The sequence below is a fragment of the Photinus pyralis genome, unplaced genomic scaffold (genome assembly GCF_008802855.1).
Source record: "Photinus pyralis isolate 1611_PpyrPB1 unplaced genomic scaffold, Ppyr1.3 Ppyr1.4_LG8, whole genome shotgun sequence".
In the NCBI taxonomy this organism is placed as follows: Eukaryota; Metazoa; Arthropoda; class Insecta; order Coleoptera; family Lampyridae; genus Photinus; species Photinus pyralis.
The window spans coordinates 25639085-25656345 of record NW_022170819.1 but is presented as its reverse complement, the minus strand read 5'-3'; the positions used below and the strand labels follow the sequence as shown (position 1 = coordinate 25656345).

The window sequence follows — 17261 nt, the reverse complement described above, 5'->3', positions numbered from 1 at the left end:
GAGTGCGCTAGACTTGAGTACAAGTAGTGCTCAATGCCTTTCGCATAGTATTCGTAAAACCATTTGACTCGAGCTTCAAGCGGTCTACCCTAATGACTGCTTCCTTGCGGATTAAGGGACTGAAAGAGGTCGTGCTTAAAAGTCACAAGCGATTTTAAGTGCAGATTAGCTAAAACATTTGGTGGTTCTGAAGAGTATCAATTTCGTATTTCCCTTATTTAATTAATGGAGCGTTTCTACTTTAACTGGTTTTGGCGTTAATCACGTTTCACTGCTTGTGCAAAATCCAGCTACAAATTCAGAAACAAACCCAAATTTGTGCGATCGTATTCGAAGTTAGCGTTCAACGTACGTTATTGCTATTTCCTGATGCTAGAAAGAGACTGAAGTAGTACAATGAACACTAATTTCAAAGTCCTCGTGGACCTTTCGCAAAAAACTACGTTGCCGTCTCCCTATGCTGCGTTGCACCCGGGACACACTGTATATCTATATTGGAACTATTCTTCCAAATAAGTTTACCTGAAAAATGAAACAGCTCGATCCAGCTCCGACTTCAATGAAGTGCATCAGTAGAATGGGTTCACTTTTCCAGCATCTTGGATTTTATTAGCGGTTTAATTCGCGGGGCCAATCAAGGTCAATTATAAAGATTTGCGGTTTCGCTTATGCTGGCGAGAATATATTCGGGGACTTATTTGATTTTTGGGAATTTTGAATTTGGTCAATGAATGTTCGCGGTTTTTAATTTGTTCCCCGTTTTGATTTGGTATTTAATATGGAATTAAACAGAAGGATTGCCACCCGAAAATTAGAACAATAGTGTAAATAGAAAATAGAGTAAGTAGTGTATAGAACTTCGAGATAAACACCACTGACATAAAGCTCAGAACAGAGTTGGACTGGGTCAAGCATAGAGTGACCCAGTGACCCAGTTAGTTTACTGACCCAGTGACCCGGTGACCCAGTGACCCGGTGACCCAGTTGACCCGGTGACCCAGCTTGACCCGGTGACCCAGCTTGACCCGGTGACCCAGCTTGACCCGGTGACCCAGCTTGACCCATCTTGACCCAGCTTTACTCAGTGACCCGTCTTGACCCGGTGGCCCAGTAATTAAATTATTGTTAGGTATCATCCAAAACAATTTCAAGTAACTTTTAATTAAAAAAAAAACTTCCTCAATAATATTCGGCAACAAGCACGTAGCCCAATTTCATTCAAGAGAACTAATACCTAAAAAAATCAAATGCATTTGTTTATAGTTTGTAGTCAAGTAGTCAATGAAAGTATTTAGAGAAAAGATTTATTTGGATTAAGCTAACTAGTAGAAAAAAATTAAATGTGAATGAACACCTGTAAGCAAACTGGTAAGCCCTGAAGCAAAGAAATAACATTATTCTAATACAATTCGGGACATGGAAAGTTTTTTACGGCAGTATTAAAGCAAACATCACAGAAATGGCAGTTGTCAAGCAATCTAGTATTCAACAAACCAGCATTTCATTTATTTCATAATCTGTACACTTGAACCGAGGGCACTGACTTAACTGCGTTATTCGATCAAACTAGGTGATTGGGTCGAAATGGGTCCCCGGGTGAAATTGGGTCGCTGGGTCAAACTGGGTCACTGGGTCACTGGGTCAAACTGGGTCAAGTTGGGTCACTGGGTCAAACTGGGTCACTGGGTCTAACTGAAAAGAGTATGACGTGACCTAGCGACCCAGTGACCCAGTTTAATTTAGTGACCCAGGTGACCCAGTTGAACCAGTCCAACTCTGGCTCAGAATGCTCTCGAAAATTTTTACAAGCGCCTTAGGCATTGAAGTGATTTCCGAAGAATGTGAATAATTTCCAACGTATTTTAAGTGCTTCGGGAAATATCCAGAGCTGGTATAGTCGAGAGACTGATCGAATATGAATGGAGTGTATTAATCCAGACATGGATTCCTTTAAATTATTTCCTGCTCCTCCGCTACCTTGCTACTATTTATTGATTGATAATTTACCTTGATTTGTAGTTTTGTGTTCGTGTAGGTTTGCTTAAGGGACCTCCAGTTCAATAACAACGACAGAAATGATCGACTGTTGAAATAAAACCAGATACGGAAAATATTGGCATACTTAAGTATGCATCTCCTCAGCTACAGTGTTTTTTTATGAAATGACCTTAAATTCTTACCCAAAACGGACATGAGTAATTAATTATTGACCATCTCTGTCTTAAATTTGAGTACTTCGATAATTTGTACTGCAAAAGCAGCTTATTTGACCCTATAAACCTTCTCAGTTCGATCTCTTAATATGACATTTAATTGGAATTCACTTTGATCTCACCAAATAAAAAGCCTAAGAAGACTGGTTGCAAACTCACAAATTTTTTCCCATGAGAATACAAAAAAAAACATATACGAACAAATTTATATAAGTTTTCGACAACTTTATAATCTCTTGTTCTGGCTTTAACTTTTTTCAGTAATAGTTCAAAATTTGTTTTCTTATATGGATGATAAAGCTGTCCATTAAAATTTACAACAATCATACAATTTGGATAACGAACCTTTTCGCGTTTATTTTTCCTTTACCTGGATGGTTTATACCTTACGTGGATGGTTCAATACAGTGGGGCAGTTGACAAGTGATTGTGTGTGTGGGGGGGGGGGTGCATTCATAACCCGACGGCATGGATTATGGATACGGGTTATGAACTCAAAGTAAACTAAACTGACTTATTGACCTTTTTCATGACGAGAAGTAATGGCGACGATACTTCGTTAATTTGCATTGGTTCTCCAAAACGATAGTGGTCTCCAAAAATGCCGACATAGCAGAAATTTTCTTATATCCTTGTCAGAGAAACTCTACTCGCAGCATCAGATATGAAACCTTATATTACCCCATTTTATCACGTAAACCGATACCATTTGCCGGCAATGGAGCGACAGTTACAATTCAAAACAAAAGCCTCTCGACTAGACAGCAACTCATTTTTGATCGCATACATAGTCATATGCCCCCCCCCCCCCCCCCTATATGTCGAGGTACCATATGTCTTCGCTCTTCATACTTTCGCACGAAAACCTTGAATCTGGATTCCGTCTATAGCAGGCGAGAGGTTGCCTGTTCCAATTCCTCAGTTTCTCTTTTCAACGGTAGGCTTACAGTATAGGTGTTGCCTATATTCCTTGTTGTTGTTTCTTGATGCCTTTCCTCGCATTGGTCATCTTCCTGCGATATGGTTGCGTATTGGATTTGGAATTGTTCAATTTCCCAGAATTTTGTCAGCGCGTGATAGAGACGGGGCTTTCCAGGCAACCTTTGTTTGTCCTGAACCCATCCAACCCTAAAATATCAGATAATTCGCTGCTTATTATGATATCGTGGATGTCGTCCGAGAGCTGCGGCAACCCCGTCTTGTTGCAACGTTCCTCATCCAGTTCGGACCGTGTGTTCTGGATAAGCATCAAATCTTATTTGCTTCTGTGGATGTCTGGGTGCCTGTGACACAGGCTGGGTAGGGAAGGTATTTTTTGGAAACTTCACTCTCCAGATATCGTGGCGAATGGGCTTGCATTTGTTCCCATCGCTATCGCATTGGAAATTAAAATCGTTACCCCTTGGCTTGCCTCAATTTGGGATGTTGTCTCGTTCGGACTCACCGGAGAACCCGTTAACAGAGCAGCGTGTCGGCGCTTGTAAAACTTCTTGGCAAATATTTATTAGGTCACGTTCAAGTTATTCTGTCGATTGAAACCCGTCGAACTTAATTTTTTACCTTTGGCAAGTTTATGCGAGACGTCTTTGTTTGAAATTATACCTGTCGCTTCATTTCCGGCAAATTGTATCGTTTTACGTGATAAAAATTGGTAATATAAGGTTTCATATCTGGCGCTGCGAGTTGGGTTTCTCTGACAATGAGATAGCTACATTTCTGCTATGTAGGCATTTTTAGCGCATTTTTTAAGAATTAAAAAAAATGCCATGTGGAACTAGTGGAACTAGTTTTATCCTTCATGGTACTCTAATGAAAGGAATTAATTTTTACCAACCATAGCCCTCCTCCTCGAACTCGGAAGAGGGTACTCACAAAGGGCGATTGAGACGTCTGCAAGAAATATATCCATTGGTGATGTCAAAACAAAAGCTATTTCGGTTAAAAAAATGCGCTTTATCTGCACAGGAGTTGTGCACAATTTGTGCTTGTTTTATTTATAAGGGTTTCCTGATAGCTTTGTTTACAAGTTTTGTTAACTTTTGTTATACGATATAGTTTAATATACGAATATCTGTAGGAATTACCGTCAAGAACCTCTTTATACAAGCCACCTTGACAATTGTTTAAGCATCTCATTGGAAACTTCCTTGGAAATATTCTAAATCTAAAGCAAGTAATTTTCATATGACCCTTTAGACATCTCAGAAATCAGTAATCATTAGAAACTTTCTTTAAAATTACCTGACAAATCTATAACTTCTTAACATTTTCCGAGACTTAAGAAAGCTGGTTAGAAATGTTTGTTTAGTTTTCCTTTAAAAACGTAATTAAAATACATTAGTTTTATTTTCTTCTAAAAGTCCTGGTCCTGACAGTCCGCTTTAGAATTTCATTGGACATATTTAGCAAATCTGTTCGGAAAATTCTTTAGCAACTACACTGAGAATCGTTTTAGAAACCTCTTACGCAACAGTTTTTCTTCACTAAATGTCTAATATAAAGATTTCATTACGAGTCTGCTTACAAATTTCCGTATTTCTTTGCACCCTTGTATTTCGTAAGAATTTTTCGAGACATCGATCCATTTAAAAAAATAGACGACGAAGATAAATAGTTGTGCATCTCCATCCAATGCAGCGCACGTTTCCTTAATAGGACTCAAAAGCCTGATCAAATGCAGGCAGCATCCCTAAGCCAGTGATCTACCCAACGATTGCATCGACTCATACATTAATTGCCTAATCCTTTAGAATACAATTTTATTTTATTCGGTTTTAAAGAATCTAGTACCCCACGAATATCAACAGCTTAACACCAAATAGGCTCTCGCCCTAACTGTTAATTAAATAATGAGCGCCCCTCATCAAAGCTGATGCACAAAGGCCGAAGAAGAATTGATTAGCATACAAAATCAGTCGTGATAATTAAAATTTCTTTTGTTAATGTGAGTGTGATCGGTGACAATTTTTTACGTCACTCTCAAAGTTTAATTAGACACGAGGTGGAAATATAGATTTACACTAATTTGGAGTATAATAATGTGAGCAAATTAATTATCATTTCCCCGGCGATATTCTCGTAGAAGAAAGTTGTTAAAACTTCCTTAACGATCACAGAAACTTCCCTCCGAAGTTTTTATTTTCGAGTGCTTCGAGCACCTTCAGAGTACTAATTAAAAGTTAAATACGGCCAATTGTTTTGAGTGTACAGACAGCGGTCTTTTATATACAAATTTCTAATGTACTTTTAATTAACGAGCGCAAATAATGTGTGGGGATGATAAATTAAAAATTGAGTGTGTTTGATTAGCTCAATAATTCAGTTTTAAGCTTCAATTTTATATACTCACTCGAGAAATTTAAATACGGATGGCAAAGTAGCATTAGATTTGTTTAAATAATCACATTTGTCGGAAGTATATTTGTTGTCTAGTTGCAGGGGAGGGGGATCTCGTTCTTCAAGGTTAAAATAATACCGACGATGAGACCGAGCCACTCTGTAGTTGAAAATTTACGTGCTGTGAACGCAGGTTAGGTTTGGCACTGAAGGTTTCAGACGAGACATTCTGTACAATGTTGTGATTTATTTTGTTGCGGACTTGAGCACAGAATTTTGGGATTTTATTTAATGATCATTGTAATGTTTAGTTTTTTTAAATTGTAAATTGTGAATTTGGATAACTAACTTAAGGATTGTTATTGTATTTAATGAGTGTATGCAATTCAAGGAACGCATAAGTACAGAAAGATTTAATTTAAATCGGCATAAGAAAGTCTTATCAGGACACGTGTGCGTATAAAAGCTGTTATCGGGCAAATTAATTGGACGGTTTTGATAAGACGGCACCTGCATTGATAAGCGGAAAAATAGAGTGCAGGTGTCAATTGCTTAAATAAGTGGAAGTTAACGATGGGGCAGTCCGAGTGATTGTGAGAGTAAAGTTTCGTCAGTAATCGCGTTCCGTTGGACGAATTTCATCCTGAATAAAGTCAACAGCAGGATTTCTCTTTGTGCCATACTCTGAGTTTAGTTTTGAGAGTTAATACAATTGAGAATAATGGTAATTGTGAGCTAGCTAGGTAGGAGTCCGTACGGATTTGCTTTTATTTTTTGTCTGTGCCCGAAGGTAAGGGTCACACCAACATTAATCCGGTCAAGTTAGCATGAAAAATCACCCTTGCATAAATTCCCAAGAAGCTAAAAATTCACATGAACGTTAGGGATACAATTATAATGAAATTGCGAAAAATCCCCATCGATCACATGTGTGCAAAAAATTTTATTCAAGGTCAAAGTTCGAAAAAGTGGGTTTTCTGGATTTTTTAGCGAAGCGGTTAGTTTTACGATAAAAATAGTTCAGACAAAAATTGTAGATCATGCAATTATATACAAAAAATGTCCTTACACTTGAGAAAAAGCGATTCCAAAATTTACTAAAGTTGTATTCTCTACTTTGACGTGGTTTCCCCAGTAGGCCTACTCCAAGGTCTATTTTATTTAATCCTAGTAGAATAATAGGTCTTCTCATTCAATTTATTCTTCTTTTTCCTCTTCTCCTTCTCCATAAACTTCTTCTCGTTTTTCTTCGTCTTCTTCTTCCTGAGTCGACATAATTGTTTAAACAGTGATACATCAGGTGTTTCGTCGTCGATGTAAGGATCAATGATATTAATTAATAAATGAAAGTCAAGCGTCTTCTCTTAATTAACAAATACATACGCAAACATTATGTATTGTTGTGCGGTATTTGATACTGTTATACTTACTGCACTTACTTCTTTTAAATTCTGTACTCTATTGTTTTGTTTAAAACTAGGCATGACAGTATTGTATACAATTTAAGTCATTTTACTACACAATTTATTTAATTGAAAACAAAATAGAGTTGATTCAAATTTGCACTCATTTTTTTCATCCTGTTTCATACAGTATATTTCATACTGAATCTTAGGCGAAAAAGTGTAAAAATAATATTTGTAAATTGCATGATCTACAATTTTTGTTTGACCTACTTTTATCATAAAACTAACCGCTCCTCTAAAAAAACCAAAAAAACCCATTTTTGCGAACTTTGGACCTTGAATAAAATCGATGGGGACTTTTCACAATTTCATTATAATGGCATCCCTAACGTTCGTGTAAATTTTTAGCTTCTTGGGAATTTATGCAAAGGTCCTCATGTCCCCAAATTGATCTCGAATATCTCGTGGAAGGGAGCTCAATTTTCATATCCATGAAACCACTTCTTCTCGGCCTTGATGCGCAGTGTTTCGTATCGGCTTGAATTCTGTTGCGTTATTTCCTCTTCCATCTGAGGCAGTATCTCTCTAAACTGCCTCAGACAAACTTCCTGTTGCTAGATCCGGAGCGCTTGTTTCTTATCATTTCTTCATTATTCTGCTCCGTCTGCTGTTGTTCCTGCATTTCCTGTAGATAACCTTTCGTGCAGATCTTTAGCAGATTGTCTCTGTATAATACTGTGGGTTGTGGTATTCATCATTTGGGTAAGTAAAGTATTTTTGCCATTTATTTAAACTTATTTCGGTTGGCAGTCATTGCACATTCCTCGTAGGGCGTCTAAATATTTATGTACGCATGGAAGGCACAATTACTTTTACTCCTTGTTAGGATATTGGAAACGATCGCGTACGTACAACAACAACAATTTTAATTAGAAATTCGAATATGCCATGTCATGAGCTGCTCTAGTACCCCGTAAAGTCCAAGCACCCTAAGTTTTACGATCCAGAGAGAAATTATCATACGTTACCCACCTTCGAGAGCTTATTATTAGCCATATTTTTAGAAAAAAAAGTTCTCCTTTTAATGAAACATACCCTATGTGCGATACAGAGAGGTGAAAATCGATTGACTTAAAAATGTGAAATAAGTGAAAACATAAACGTCGGTTTTATTTTCTTCATTAACAGTATTACGCATTAATGTTGTAGTATTATTGGCATAGCGCAATTATGAAACTCGATTAATCTATCCACTTGATTTTCGATTGTGGAGTTGGTGCACTCGTCGAAGATCCTTATAGCCAGAGCCTGTCTTTCTCCTTCGTCCTTGTCAAACGCAACCAATCCCTCCGCCAGTGATTTGATAGTGTTATCCTTGTCGAAGTTACCACTCGCGTCGTAAAAATGTCGTTTGCCTATTTGACACTCCAACATCTTGACCGTGTCCTCGTCCTTGTTTACGATTAACATGTTTTCGTCGATCGTCTTCAATAGCGCTTGCTTATCGACACCTACCTCTTTCATGCATGTTGCAGTCGTCTCATCGATCATAGCGTCTGGTATTTCCACGCATAGTGCCTAAAATAATCAAATCAAAAGGTAATGCCACGAACCAATGTGGCAGCTTACCTTAACAAGGCAAAGGGAGAGGGTGTAACAAATTAAACTTTTGTTCATCTTGTCTATCGTAAACTGATTGCTTCAACGGTAGCAAGTCTGTAATAAATGCTTAACTGATGACCTTTGGTTGATAACTTATCTCCGAGACTTGTTGTGAACCGGTGGTTATTACTGTCAAATTCTTATCGGTTTCTTTCAACACCTCAAATCTCTACAAAGTATCTTTATAACAGATTTAGGATTCTGAAGAATTCTAAAGAGTGGTTTCAAAATGAAACATTTTACTGTGTAAGTGTTTTTTGCGAGTGCAGTTCATCGTAAGTGTGCTAAATAATTGATTACCGCTTCAAAAGGGCGATACTGCCCGAGTAAATAAAACCTTTTTGCCATTACTTAGTTATTTCGGCAGGTAGTTATTGCAAATACCTCGTTGGGCGTCTAAGTATCTATGTGTGCGTGGAAGGCACAATTACTTTTACTTCTTGTTAAGATATTAAAAACGAGCGCGTACGTACAACAGACACCAACTTTAATTGGAAATTAAAGTATGCCACTTCATCGACTGCTCTAGTACCCCATAAAAGTAAGGCTTTAGGGAGAAATTACGTGCATCCGAAAGCTTATTATTAGCCATATTTTAAAAAAAGATCGTTCTCGTTTTTATGAAACACAGCGATATAGAGAGATGACGATCGATCGACTTGAAAAATGCGAAACAGTAATGAAAACAGAAATAGCGGCTTTATTAGCGAGATAGTAACAGTATCACTCTTTAATGTTGTAGCATTATTGGCATGGCGCAATTATGAAACTCAATTATTCTGTCCACTTTACTTTCACTCGTGGAGTTGGTGCACTCGTCGAAGATCCTTATAGCCCGAGCTTGTCTTTCTGCTTCGTCCTTGACAAACACAACCATTCCCTCTACAAGCGCTTTGATGGTGTTCTCCTTGAGGAAATTACCGTTCGCATCGTAAAAATTTCGTTTGCTTATTTGGCACTCCAACAGCTTGGCGGTGTTCTTGTCCTTGTTTATGATTAACATGTTTTCGTCGACCATCTTTGATACAGCCTGTTTGTCAATACCGAGCTCTTTCATGCATGTTGCAGTCGTCTCATCGATCAGACTGTCGGATATTTCCACGCACAGGGCCTGAAATAAACAAATCAAAAGATAATGTGACTAATTGATGGGCCAGCTTACCTTAATAAGGCAAAGGGAAAGTGTGTAACAAATTAAACTTCTGTTCATCTTAATGTGTAACCGTATACTAATTCTTTCAACGGTATCCTGTCTGTAATATAAATGTTTAACTGCTGACCTTTGGTTGATAACGTAGATATCTTTTTTTTTTTAATAAATAAACGTTTAATGAAAATAATAGAACAAGAACAAATTACATATAAGAACGGGGTTTTAAAACATAATAAATTTCATCAAATGAATTACAAAATTGTTTTGTAGGCCCAGTATGTTGAAACGATGTTTATTACAGTTGTACATGATGTTGTTCCTAGGGAATAGGGAATAATATACCTAGGGCTCATTGAAAAATTCATTGGGGACCCAACGCAGTGGTGAAGCCATCTCCTGTTTGGGATGATTAATAATGACCAGAACCTGTTTTTATCAATTTTTTTACGTATATCTCAATTTTTCTTAGAATTGAAGGAATAGATAAGCTACAATATGTTTTTGTTAATTAGGGGAATCCGACCGTCCGAACTTTTGAACTTTGTCCAACCAAGTTTCAAAATTTTTAGATGATTAACCAAAAGTAACTTTGAAAACCCGTGCACGAAAATGGCTACCGCTAACCACCGTGGCAGAATGTTTAGAGGGTTTAATGTGATATTTTGTACTACTTCGTAATATATCAGGGACTATTTTAAAGAAACGTGCAAATTCCTTCCTTCCTACCTTGCATTAAAACAAAAAAAGTATAAGCACCAATAGCAGTGATTTACGACTTTCATATTCGTTCACGTTTTGAAATATTTTTGTAAAAGTTATTGGTGTAAACCGTTGTTTATAAATAAATAATAAAAATTTGTTGATTTATCATTTTAAAATAAGGGTTTCTTATTGTAAATTTAGTCGGTAATTGTTTTATTGATTTAATTGTTTGTTCTATTTAGTTTGAATGATAAATTGACAACGGGAAACTTAGGGAAAATTTAATAGAAATTTGTACATGAGTTTGAAGTTTTTCCTCGTCAGGTGTCGATAAAAAGTTGTTATCGGACAGGAATTAATTGAAATGCGAGATAGGCGATGCAGGTGTCTTATCAATTCTGGCGGCGTAAATGGAATTTCGAGTGTCGTCGGGGATAACGATGTTGATTTGTTTAAAGGGGGTGGCTTTTGCTAAAGTAAACGGGGCTGTCTTGGGTTACTTTGAAAGAGATCGTATTTGTCTGTGACGCTAATTTTGGTACCGGTAGTCCAAATAGCTGTGCAATTTTAAAAACAGAAAACGTAATCGTTCTTATATTAGTTAAATAGTGCGGAAACAAGTTTAATGTTGTGTAGAAGTTTTTACTCATGGCATTTCGAGTTTAAAAAGTTTGTGTTTATTAAGAATGAAGAAATAATCAAATAATTGGTGTAATACAAGAAAGTTTGACTATCCAATTGGTCACAAAGTTAAGAGTTATTGTCTTCGAGCCAGATGTGGTGCTTTAAAGGTGAGTTATTGTTGTTTCTGATGAGAATCGTTCAGATTTGTGTTAAATTTTTAAGTAACAATGTATTTTTTGTCCTGCACTATATAGGCATAAATGTCATTCGCAATTCCAATCGCAAATCTGTAGAACCCAAATACTGCAAAATTCTCCTATACAGGGTGGTGACTTGCGTAGTGCATCATAGGGATTTCAATGTAAAATTCATAACATGCGATTGTCTCCCCAAATTATTTTAGAGCAAAAATGTATTAAGGTTTTTTATAGAAATTTTTTACGCCAATCAACCGTATTAGTTTTCAATTTTTTACATAATAAAGACGGAAAATTGGAAAAATAAATTATATTTAGAACAGCGAATTCAACATAAAGAAAGACCAAATTACTAAAAACGGTTTCCTAATATAACAATTTACAATAAATGTTCGAATAAGTCACCATTAACTGCAAGACAGTAACCAAGTCGATCATAATAGCTATTTATGTTACAAGTACATAATCTATGACTTTAGTGGACGAGTCGAATTTATTGGCAGAGCGCGCTTGCGCGCGAGGCCAATAAAAAAGACGAGATAATAAAGTCTGATTATGTACGAGTAACATACTTAGCTTTATGTTCGACTCGGAAAATGTAGTTCATGTATGTATTGAAAATTTGCTGAAACTTGGTATAGATTTCACTATTTAATAACCAGAAATAACATAGTGTGCCTTTTGTGTTGTCATAGATACGTGTTGTTTGGAAAAAAATCTGTTGATGTGTACCTAGTGTCAATTTCGTTGGGTATTAACTAATTCTCTGTACCTAATTATGAATCCCAAGATGAGTCCAGAAGAAATTGATGGGTCCAACAGTATACAACAATTAGCCTGCAATGCCAGAGAAATGCGTTTACCAAGCAAATCAAAAACTGTATACGAGGCGGCATACAGGGAATACAGAAGGTGGTACTAGGGGAAGAAAATCAATTGCACCACGGAAGACTGTATATTGGCGTACTTTAGTGAGTTGGTCTCCTATAAAAGTTCTTCTTTATGGAGTAAGTACTCGATGTTACGATCGACAATTAATTTAAATGAGGGAGTGGATATAAGCAAATTTCCCAGCCTAATTCCTTACCTCAAAAGAAAAGGAGATTCTGACAGAGATCTGACAATTCTAAAATTAGTGTTGCCAGCAAAATTTTGGGAACGGGAATCGTTATGGCAAATTCTTCGTTCAGAAATTTAAAAGCCGTAGAGACCACCGAAATATTGCATCAAAAAGGTACATCGGGAATTAACATTACCAACAACTGTGTTATTAACATTAATTGAGTACCTATCTATAATTATTGAAATGTATAATATAGATATGTGTTCTTTAAATTATAGCATTCTGTTCCGTGTACTTCTTCTTTAAAACAGATCGTAATTTTAAAATGCATTTTCCAAAGAAATTGACAAGTGACAGGAGTCCAAATTACTTTATCATTATGGACTAGTCCAATAAAGTAGCAGATTATGGACGCTAAACAGTGTCATAACTCAGCGTATTATGATCGAGTCGAACATAAAATCCATTTCGAACTGCTGCTAATTGATAACTGGATTACTTTTTGTTTTAGAAAATTCCATGGCATCGCAGATTATTGAAAAAGATGCGGGTTTTATTTTTCCAATTTTCCATCTTTATATGAAAAAAATTGAAAACTAATACGGTTGATTGGCGTAACAAAATTTTTTCTACAAAAAACTTCAATACATTTTTGCTCTAAAATAATTTGGGTAGCCAATAATCGCATGTTATGAATTTTACATTGAAATCCCTATGATGCGTTACGCAAGTCACCACCCTGTATATACCATGTGTAATCAATATAATAGCATATAGCCCACGTTGTTGATATATTTAATTCCTCCCTTAGTATATTATTAGATTCAGTTAATTAACTAAAAAAATAATTGTCAATATTTTTTTTATTTTCACTTATTTCATGCTCAAAGTTTTTTTTCGACTATTGTTATTATTTATTATTCCACAATTACATTGGTATAACTATTATAAATTATGGGGGTAATAACCAACCATAAGTTATTTTTGGTATTTGAGATATTTATATAAACTTTTTTCTTTAATTATTATTGTTAACTCGGTAAAAAGGAAAAATCAAATTTACATCAAATATACTTTAGATTTTAATTTAAATCGAAAAATTGCAATGTGACAATGTGACATGTTCGCAGTAAGACAGATCTTTGTATCAACGTAAATAATTTTGGCTTTAAATTTAATTGTTGTATTAGATGTTTTTTAAAATTGCACGACACTACACCAGTAGCAGACATCACAATTGGTATAATATTGACTTTATTGAAATTCCAAACTGCCATCATTTCAATTGCTAAAGCTTCATACTTTTTAGTTTATTGGATTATTAACGAGCTCGAGTTTATAATTTTGTGGTGTCTGTCCGTCCGTCTTTCCGTCAGCACGATGACTCAAAAACAAATAGACCGAATGCGATGAAATTTTGAGGTGGATTCTTTATCAAATTTGTAGATCGGATTTCGTGAATTAGCAATGTAGACCAAAAAATATGGAAGGCCCGTTTGACTTCTCCGTTAGTTATGAGCCGAATTGCATGAAATTCAAAATGAGCATAGCTTTAGCCATAGAATACGTAATGCCAAGCCAAGCCGTACCCAGGAGCTCGTTTGCTATATTTGTTTAATTTATTATTAACAGAACTGTGGGTAATTTTTGAGATGTCTCAGATTTTCCTAATTTCTTTTTATCCGAATGTTATTTCCGATTTTATTCAAAATGTGTATATTCACACCATTCAATGGAACTTACGGAATTTGATTGAGGCCTTTCAAATTTATAACAGTTTTAAAGTCAATGTTAGAATTTTATTGTTGTGTCAGAACCCGATAAAAAGAATAGAAAATGGTGTAATTTGAACTAGATAAGTAAGTGTCTGTTGGGTGGTAGTGACCGCATACCAGCAATATCCACCGCCATAAGGGAAAAAAATGAAAAAAACGTTTTCGCCTTAAGGAGAGTAACTTTAGCGCATTTTCCATGAATTGATCAGTACTTCCCGAAAGGTCATATAACGGACTATTTATGTGTGCAAAGGAAAATAAGTTATAGCATAAATATTCTTATAAATAAGAAAGTCTGCGCATGCACACACATGATGTTTAAAATATGCAATATGTTTGCCTTTCCTACAACAATCTATGGTTAAAATTTAAAAAAATATCTCTTCAAATGAGCAATGAACATGTTGACATTGCGCATGCGCACATCTGATTTTTACAATATGCAATATTTACTAGACGCAGTTGTGGTTAAACTTTCAAAAATATCTCTATAAATAAAAAAGTTGAAATTACGCAGACTGCGCATTCGCGTATTAATCGTCAAGAATTTTCTTGGTTGTGGTGTCAGAGTTATTAGCTACCGAATGCAAAAAGAACGAACAAAATATCTTGAAAACTGTAGTTAAGACTTCGGGCAGACGGAGAAAGTGGCCATAATAGCGCCTTCCAACATGAGTTGGATTTGGAAAAGATTTAAATTCAAAACTTTCCCTCCCAAACTAACTAAAAAATACTAGAGCCACTTACTACGTCTTGTTTTTAAAAGTCGCTACAAGATATGTGTTGTTTGTCAAAGTGAGGATCAAGTAAGGAATGCAAATAAAGCAAGTACATGATTTAAATACCGAAATTTAATCAAAATAAATCGCATTGCAAGTTTAAATTTAGAAAAAGTATCTACTTCACGGACTACAAATATAAAAATAGGCTGGGAAAAATGGAACGGAGCAAGAAAAAACCAGCCAACAAATTAATATTAAACTTAATAGCAAAATTAGTTATTTGTAATGGCATGAATCCATGTTAGGAAGGTTATCAAGTAAAGTATTATAATGTCGAATCATAGACTCCACTGGAATTCTTAAAGAATTATATAACATAAAAAACAAACATTAAAACATTATAATAAATTCACATAAGTTTGCATATTGGGTAGCCAGTCCAAATATATAGTATTTATATAATAATAATAATGCCTTTATTAGAATAGGCGTAGTTCAGCCATAGGGCTGCTCTTCCACTAAACCTATACAACTGGTAAGCACAAATTAACAACGCATTTACAATAACGGTGGCAAACTAACATAACAATTAACTTTAACAAATGCAATATTACAAAACCAAATTTCAGGTCATTGTTGTGATAACAGAAACACTTTATATTTAATTTTAAACAACGATTTAGGCAACGAACGTAGATAGGATGTGAGTGAGTTATACAAAGATACAGAGGAGTATGTGAAGGATCTCTCAAAAAAGGATGTGCGGTGTTGAGGAATATATAGGCTTCGACAGTTGACATATTTGCCTTGGCTTCACAAAGATTGACACAAAACCAATATTCAGTTACTGCATGTTAAGGGTCGACTAAACGAATCGATTAGAAATATCAGCAAGATGGCTTCTTTCTAAGACACATAAAAACATATGTGGACTTTGCCACTTTCACCTGCTACACCAAGTCGAGATTAAACATCGGAATCAGAGATAAGTAGCACAATACATATCAGAAACAAGTCACCTTGGCAAATATTGTCTAATATTCATAATTACTCGGATCAAATAAGTAGTAGAAGGAAGATAACGTTAGTTATCACATTACAACAAAAGGAACATGTCGTGGCAAAATATTCCTATAAAGTAATTAATTCTCAATGCCAAGTGCAATATATAACAATCTTGACCTAACATAGGTGGCTCGCCCCCAGATGAAACACCCTGGTAGGCTGTTGGCAGGTAAAACCAGCGCTACGAAGGTCACTTGTCCTAACTACAGCGATGCTGAAAAACTGAAAAACAACATATTTACGATAAAAAACACAATGGAATCTTGCCGTATCTCTGTGCGTTTAATAAAGAGTATGATCAGCATAATTCCAAAAGAGCAATTTGTTTTTGTAATCCGCTATAAATGACAATACTTTAATGCATCAGTTGAATGCCGGTAATTTGGCAAATATGCTAACACAATCATATATTACTGTAGGGATGCAGTGAACGAAAGACAAAAAAGACCTGAGTAATTGTCGAAACAGCCAAAGTAACTATTCGTAACATAAAATTACAACAGCTTCTAACCAAAGCACACATACATCTGTCCAAATTTTCCCTTTAAGCAAATCGTAGATGAAAAATAGTTAATATCGACGCGCTCTGCGTCGCCGGATCGATATGGATTATTAACTTCCCTTGTATAGCGTTAGGTTTGAAACGTTTATTGGCCCATTTGAATGTAGGGTAGAGGAGAATAAAACACGTGCTCCACGGTGACGACACAAAGCGTAATCTTTGAATTCTTTCGTTGCGGGTAAAGGCGTCTTCTTAAAAAAATACATTCGGATCGCTACTTTATTTCCTTTCAGAACATACGAACCGCGAATATTAAAATCGTCGATTTTAGCGCAAATTCGGTTACTTCGCACACTTTTGTCAATTTTTGGTGAACGGTCACACTCGAAACAACGGGCCCGTCTTCGCGAAAAGACATTCTAGCCAAAATTTAGGACTCGATGGAAGCTTTCGCCACTTTTGGTTTTGTGACGATGATTGTGACGAAATCCCAAAATGAACGTAATGGATCCACAATAATGACATCTACTCTTGATTTAATTTGCCGTTGCGGCATTTCTATCCTAATATTCCCCAGAATAGATATCTACAGCGTACTAATAAAACAGTGCTAAATATTCAATTTCAGTTGCGACGAACACCTTCAAGCAATCCATAGAATTAATCGTGCAGTAGAAATTACTTTTATCAACTTAACCCCAATACGAAATTACTGTTTTGGATCTAACCTTATGGGCAATGATGTGGTATACGAATGTCTTTTCCTGCCATTCAAAACACATTTCCCCGTCTAAACGTAATAATCGTTAACACGAAACTCAAACCTGGTTTACCACCGAAA

General features: G+C 35.8%; 3 protein-coding genes across 3 annotated transcripts in view; all 3 read right to left on the bottom strand.

Moving 5' to 3' along the window:
* LOC116179364 (myosin-G heavy chain-like) overlaps positions 1–17261 on the bottom strand; it is a 155211-nt gene that overhangs the window by 61261 nt on the left and 76689 nt on the right. The gene's annotated exons all lie outside the window — the stretch shown is intronic.
* On the bottom strand, positions 8101–8729 carry LOC116179367. Its single transcript, XM_031499152.1, has 2 exons — positions 8585–8729; positions 8101–8533 (listed from the first exon to the last, which is right to left on the bottom strand). Exons 1-2 carry the CDS (start codon positions 8630–8632, stop codon positions 8153–8155), a joined length of 429 nt encoding a protein of 142 aa, XP_031355012.1. The 5' UTR covers positions 8633–8729; the 3' UTR covers positions 8101–8152.
* On the bottom strand, positions 9298–9891 carry LOC116179368. Its single transcript, XM_031499154.1, has 2 exons — positions 9780–9891; positions 9298–9728 (listed from the first exon to the last, which is right to left on the bottom strand). The coding sequence occupies exons 1-2, from the start codon at positions 9825–9827 to the stop codon at positions 9348–9350; spliced, it is 429 nt and encodes a 142-aa protein (XP_031355014.1). The 5' UTR covers positions 9828–9891; the 3' UTR covers positions 9298–9347.

Bases quoted from the DNA above. Each gene is read 5' to 3' on its own strand.
- LOC116179367 (XM_031499152.1), bottom strand. From the start codon at position 8,632: ATGAACAAAAGTTTAATTTGTTACACCCTCTCCCTTTGCCTTGTTAAG. The intron at 8,534-8,584 runs GTAAGCTGCCAC...TGATTATTTTAG, and splicing joins TCTCCCTTTGCCTTGTTAAG to GCACTATGCGTGGAAATACC.
- LOC116179368 (XM_031499154.1), bottom strand. From the start codon at position 9,827: ATGAACAGAAGTTTAATTTGTTACACACTTTCCCTTTGCCTTATTAAG. The intron at 9,729-9,779 runs GTAAGCTGGCCC...TGTTTATTTCAG, and splicing joins TTTCCCTTTGCCTTATTAAG to GCCCTGTGCGTGGAAATATC.